Here is a 6,339-nt window from a genome sequence, read left to right on the forward strand (position 1 = left end):
GGAGCAAGAGAATATATATAAATAAAAGCAATGCTTTATTAAATCAGGTGCCAGAGATATAAGAACATTATATAAAGGTTACTCTGTTGTCATTCAATATTTGATCACACAAAGATGACAACAGAGACACATAGACTTTCAATTCATGCACACATGAAACTTATTGTTCTGTTTTCTGAAATAAGAAAGCATAATTAATACTCCAAAAGACACAGGTTTTACTGTCCTTGGAAATATGTATACAATGGATATTATCAGAAGAAAATAGGAGAAATACCATGTAGGAGAATCTTAGCTCCAATCCAATGAAAAACAGATGAAATTGAATGGACAAGGCCTAAATTATAAATTATATATTAAATTATACTTTGATCCAAATTAGCCCAAAATGTTATTTTATTAACAGTTATTTCTGAAAGAATACTAAAAATCACTAAATGTGAAAGCTATCGCTCTAATAAAATATAGGGAAAAGAATTCTAGGGGCTTTGCTTGCTAAGTCAAGCAGACTGAAGTTTACGAATGAGGACTTTGAAGGAGAGCATTTTTTGCTTGCCTCTTCACATATCAAATTAAATCTTTATTATAGTCAAGACCAGAATAAGAGGAGTGGGGACCTCCCATATATTTTCAATAATCCCTTATTCCTCATTTCTAATTAATCTTCAAAAATCCTCATATTAAATTTTAAAGACTATTTCCATTTCTTAGATCACTATTTTAAAAAAAGATCAAAATGCCCTCATTGGTGCAGTAATCCTGAAATCACAGATAAATATCCATTCCTTTCAAGATCACATCCACATTTCCCAAGTAATATTGAATCATTCAAAATGAGCAAGAATGTTTTTTCGGGGCTTACATATTCTCCAGAAATAATATCTACATAAAGATGTCATTTATTAAAATGAGATCTTTAGGGTATCTTGGCAAAAAAACAAAACAACCTTTTGGATGCTGTCTGTATGAGTATTCCAAGTCTTTCGGCTTCACAAGTCTTCTCTCCATGAACAACGAAGAATGCATTGCATTGTTCTGGTGCAGGCTCATCAGCAGCTATCTGTATTAAAATGTATCTGTTTCAATAAAATGATGACAGCCTCCATCTCATCTTAATCAGAGCAATGGGATCTTAGTGTACAGTATGTTAGTGCATTCATTTGTATAGCATAATTTGAAATGTTAAAGAAGAATCATTTTGACCGGCTGTAACTTGAATGAGAACTTTTTCATAATTTTTCTGCTTTCAGTCCAGATAGATACAAACAAGTAATATAGAATCAACTTCTCCAATCTTTTCAGACATACATCCGGCAAAGAAATTGTAACTTCATTTACAATTGAGGAAATAAATCATCACTGAGCTATATGAAAAACAGGAAACAATCTTATAATAATCTGGTCTGATTTCTTCTCCTACCTCTTTTAGCACTTTTTTCTCTTTGCAAATTTGTTTTGTTTTCATGCATACTGTTCATGGTAAGAATGGCAGTCAAATAAGAAAGATAAAAAAGGAGTTATTTGCTTTTGCAATTTTAGCTGTTCCAATCTAAACAGGAGGGTTTCCATGCAATAATTTTACAGTATTAATTACGATGACTTTGTTTTTCAATCAGGAGCAAAATGGAAGGATAGAGAATAGCTATTAGGATAACACCAAATTTGATGCCAATTAATTTAATCAATTTTAATAGTGAGGGTGAAACTTTAAGGTTTAGTCCTAATAGGTTAAAAGGAAAAGCGACCTGTTATTTTTCTATTGCATTATTGCTTAAAAGAAAACATACAACATAAAGTCCCCAAGGTTTTGTCTAACCTGCTGAAAGGCTTGAACTGTGGCTGAATAAGAGCGTAAAGACAAAGCAAATTTCAACAGGTTCCGCTGCAAAGGTGAAAGACTCTGGGAAGCAGCTTGCAGCACTGCATTGTAAGAGGAATAATCACTACCTGCCAATAAACAAGATACATTATTTAGTTTTTAGGGGAAGACAAGAAGGACTTCAAACAAGGCTTCTTCCAATAAGGAATACAATTGCCTAGGGTAAAATGCAAAATCATAACATAAAATAAAGAATCCATTAATAATTAAGGCAGGCCTAATATCACTGCTGTCCACATAGCCTGCAGAACAGTCAGATCTTCTGACTATAAATATTAAAATGTAACATTCTGCAGTTATAATGAAGTTATTTAATTTAAAAAAAAAATCTTCTAGGCTAAATAATTTATCTAATTGATAAACCAAACAAGGATAAAAACAATTACCATCATGATTAGATGACTGAAAGTTTTGGCAAGTCTCAACAAAATTCCAGAATTTCTCGTTATCTTCTTCTGCTAAAAATTCACTGGAAAAAAAAAGTCTCATTTTAAAAAGGTAGCACTGTATCCATTAAAATTTAAAAACGGAGAAAACACTGCAGTTTAGAAGACGTTGATTCAAATGTCATTTTGTTATGAATTCACTGGGCATTTTTAAGCAAAACAGTGCTCTTAGCTTACCTGCATATATTTACAATATTGAATTTATATATTGATTCATCAACTTTCTAAGACAATCCAACTCATAGCAACAAATGATAATAGTATTAAGACATACAAGACTGTAACATGAATAAATGAGATTTTATATATACACATAAAATGTTTCAGGGGAAAAAGACACTGTCAACATTTTTACCTTGCTTCAAGTAACAGAGGTGTTGAAAACCACTTAGTAGTTAAGGATGTTGTAACAGCTTTTGAATGTGCTTCAACTAGGGAGAAGGTCATCCAAATTCCAATAAGTGCACTTACAGTCCCCATCTTAAAAAAAACACTAAAAAAGTGAAAATATGAATGTTTAAAATTTAGTCCTTAAGAAATGTAAACCACCCACCCATAGTAAAAAGACTTCCAATGATTATCAAAAAAAATTCTATGCAAAAATTGAAAGAACTTATAGGACAGATGTAATGATAATAAAATCTATGCTACAGAAATTGCAACATCCATTATTCCTGTATTGCTAAAGAAAAATGGAAGAAAATCCAGTAACACTTAGACAATTGAGAATCTTGATCTTGATTTAAATTACAGATCAGGAGTAACCAGTCTGGTGCCCTCATGTGTCAGATAATTATCTTTAAATGCTGGCCACAGCATTTATTGAAGTTTAACCCAGTGGAATTCCAGAGGAAATTGGGAATAGTTCCTGAAGTTCTGGTGCAGTTTGTTCAATTCTTAGTCACTCTATGTAATAAGAAAGTGACAGCAGTTTCAGATTGGATTGTGGCTATGCAGACTTTCTATGCATGGATGGTCCCCTGATGTTCAAAGAAACTCCAGGGTATGAAGTGGTTTATGATACAATTAGAGCACTGTTGATGAAACAGTATCACTTGGTGGGAACTTCAGAAATATACCTTCTCTGTCATGGCCCTTGCCTTATGATAGAGCCACCCCCAGTCCCACCAGAGATGCATGTAGTTCCAAACCTGCTGGCCTTCAGGAAAAATGTGAAAATCTGGCTTTCCCCAGGTAAAGGGATCAGGATGTGAGGCAGTTGATGGTGTGATTGAATATGGATGTCAATTTTATCAAAGCATCAGTGCTTTTGCATTCAAATAGTGTTTATAATTGTATTGTGTTTTGTGTATTTGTTAGCCTTCCAGAGTTCCTACTAGTGGATGGATAGCCATATGTATTTGTTTAATTACAGTGTTTCTGAACCTTGACAATTTTAAGGCATGTGGACTTCAACTCCCAGAATTCCACAGCCAGCAATGCTGGCTGTGGAATTCTGGGAGTTGAAGTCCACATGCCTTAAAATTGTCAAGGTTCAGAAACACTGGTTTAATACTATATATGTATGTATGTATGTATGTATGTATGTATGTATGTATGTATGTATATATATAAAAACACAAAGTTGTAGGCACAAAACTCCTCGAAATCACCAGATACAAATTCCCATCACAGACTTTTCTGCTCTTCATTCTTCTACCTCCCGATACAAAGAATAGAAAGGGTTTCTGCGTTTCAGATTCTCATTACTTCCATAGAAAGTCACAGATCACTTAGATTTCGTAAAAAGATCCGACGATGCCTTAACGCTCCATTTCCAACTGCCAAACTAGCAAGTTTAAAAAATAAAAAAAAAAGTCCTAATCGCTTAAGTACATTACATGACACTGGCACAAAACCCAGGAGGCACTTTCTTTGCAAATACAGGAAAAGGAAGCGGGGTGAGCACATTATCAGTCTAAAACCGACGGCAGGTTATTGTGCATAACTGAACTTGACGTGATCCCCTAACGCGTGACAGACCAGATATGCTGCAGTTTCTATTATGCCCACCCAACGCGAGCGTGAGGATGCGGGATGAAAACAATCCAGGACATCTGGCATGGGGAAATGCTGACGTAAAGTTTAAGCAGGACAGTAGGGATCCTCGAGGCAGAGCTTGTCCTCGAGGCCAGTCCTTCCCTCGATCCACTGCCTTACCTGCTGCTTAAGGAGCGGCGAGATCCCCCCGGCAACGTCCCCAACACCAAAAGCGCTATGACGCGCACTGACGCCGAAGGGGCTCACTCGGGAGCGTCGCTTCCGCCGCTGCAGCAAACCACCCTTCCCCACCGTCAGTACGATTGAGTCTCGGGTGCCCCGCCCACAGCGGTGAGACTTTCGCCTCGTTGTGCGCGGCCATTGGCTGAGCCCCTGGTGGCGAAAAGACCCTTGGGAATTGCAGTTCGAGATCCGCACGGCTGCTAAGTCAAGTGTCGCGAGATAGCAAGAAAAAAAGGAGAGAACTTTAATTGGCCGCCTAGAAGGCTGGTCTCCGCCTACTAGCCCCAGGATTGGCTGCCCTTTTCCAGGTATACGACTTCGGAAAGCAAAGCAGGGCTTTTCGGGTTCGCCAAAAGACGGTGGGAAGTTGGCTTCCGACGTCTCCTCATTAAATACCGTGTTTTCTAATGTTTGTCTCTCTTTTGTGAAGTAGCTAAAGTGCTGCAAATGTCGGCCGTGTTCTTCCGGGATCCTGGATTCTTATATAATAATAATAATAATAATAATAATAATAATAATAATAATAATAATAATAATAATAATAATAATAATAATAATAATAATAATAATAATAATAGTAGTAGTAAAGTTGGAAGGGACCTTGAAGATCATCTAGTCCAACCCCCTGCTCAGGCAGGAAACCCTATACCATTTCGGACAAATGGCTGTTCAGTCTCTTCTTAAAAACTTCCAGTGTTGGAGCATTCACCGCTTCTGGAGGCAGGTTGTTCCACTGGTTAATTTTGTCGTTCTGCCTGTGAATATATTCTCATTTACATTCACAAATAAGGAAATTGCACAATCTCTTTCATTGATTTCCAACTCTCTGCATGTAGAGCAGTGGTTCTCAACCTGTGGGTCGGGACCCCATTTGGGGTCGATCAACCATTTCATGGGGGTCGCCAAGCAAGGCTGTCCGCCATTTTTTTTTGACCGCCATTTTTTTTGTCCGCCATTTTTTCCCCTTTTCCAGCGGGTGCCATGGCCCTTGGGCTGGGCCAGCTGGTGGTCGGCCTGCTCCATCTCTGCCGCTTGCCAGCTACGCCTCGGCCAGCACAGTGGTGGAACCACGCATGCGCGGTGCTCCCGGGCAGGGAAAGTCCTCGACTTAAGACCGGTTGGGTAGTCCTCGACTTACGACCAGTTTAGTCCTCGACTTACGACCGGTTTAGTCCTAGACTTACGACCGGTTGGGGTCGCGGCATTAAAAAGGTTGAGAACCACTGATGTAGAGAGTTGTGCAACAGAATATAGGAGTGTTCCGTTCCATCCCATCCTGTTCAAGGTGTTTAGGTTACCTGTGCTGTGTTATACAGCACAGCCTGGAGAAATCTCAGAAAACAGAAAAGTGAGCATTGCATTGCATTATTACTTAAATGCTGGCCAGGATAATTTTCTGTTCCAGTTTTTTTTAGCCAAACTTATCATTTAAGCTTCTTTTCTCACGAATGAAAGCCCCTGTCCCTTTTCACACTTTTTTTTTAGCAATGCACATGAAAGCAGAGGTCAGATTCTAGAGCAGTGTTTCTCAACCTTGACAATTTTAAGGCATGTGGACTTCAACTCCCAGAATTCCACAGCCAGCATTGCTGGCTGTGGAATTCTGGGAGTTGAAGTCCACATGCCTTAAAATTGTCAAGGTTGAGAAACACTGCTCTAGAGACCTGTTTTTAGACTGCATTTACAAGAAGGTAACATTGCTCTATCCACAATCTATTCCTGTAGTCAGCTCATTTATTATATGACTCCTCCAACAAGCATGAATTTCTGAGGGTCAGACCTTTCATTGTG

The 6,339-nt window shown here is 38.1% G+C and overlaps 1 protein-coding gene across 1 annotated transcript in view; it reads right to left on the minus strand.

Annotated features, from left to right (window-relative positions):
* Positions 1-2,814, minus strand: part of UGGT1 (UDP-glucose glycoprotein glucosyltransferase 1) — a 68,978-nt gene extending 66,164 nt beyond the window's left edge. Inside the window, exons 1-4 of the mRNA XM_029284182.1 lie at positions 2,681-2,814; positions 2,266-2,348; positions 1,817-1,947; positions 948-1,060 (exon numbers count right to left, since the gene is read on the minus strand). Of these exons, the coding sequence (XP_029140015.1) occupies positions 948-1,060; positions 1,817-1,947; positions 2,266-2,348; positions 2,681-2,805 (452 nt within the window). The 5' untranslated portion in view covers positions 2,806-2,814. The remainder of the gene's footprint in view (positions 1-947; positions 1,061-1,816; positions 1,948-2,265; positions 2,349-2,680) is intronic.
* Positions 2,815-6,339: the final 3,525 nt, after the last annotated feature.

Source organism: Protobothrops mucrosquamatus, unplaced genomic scaffold (genome assembly GCF_001527695.2).
Source record: "Protobothrops mucrosquamatus isolate PMUCROS unplaced genomic scaffold, P.Mucros_1.0 scaffold413, whole genome shotgun sequence".
NCBI classification, from domain to species: Eukaryota; Metazoa; Chordata; class Lepidosauria; order Squamata; family Viperidae; genus Protobothrops; species Protobothrops mucrosquamatus.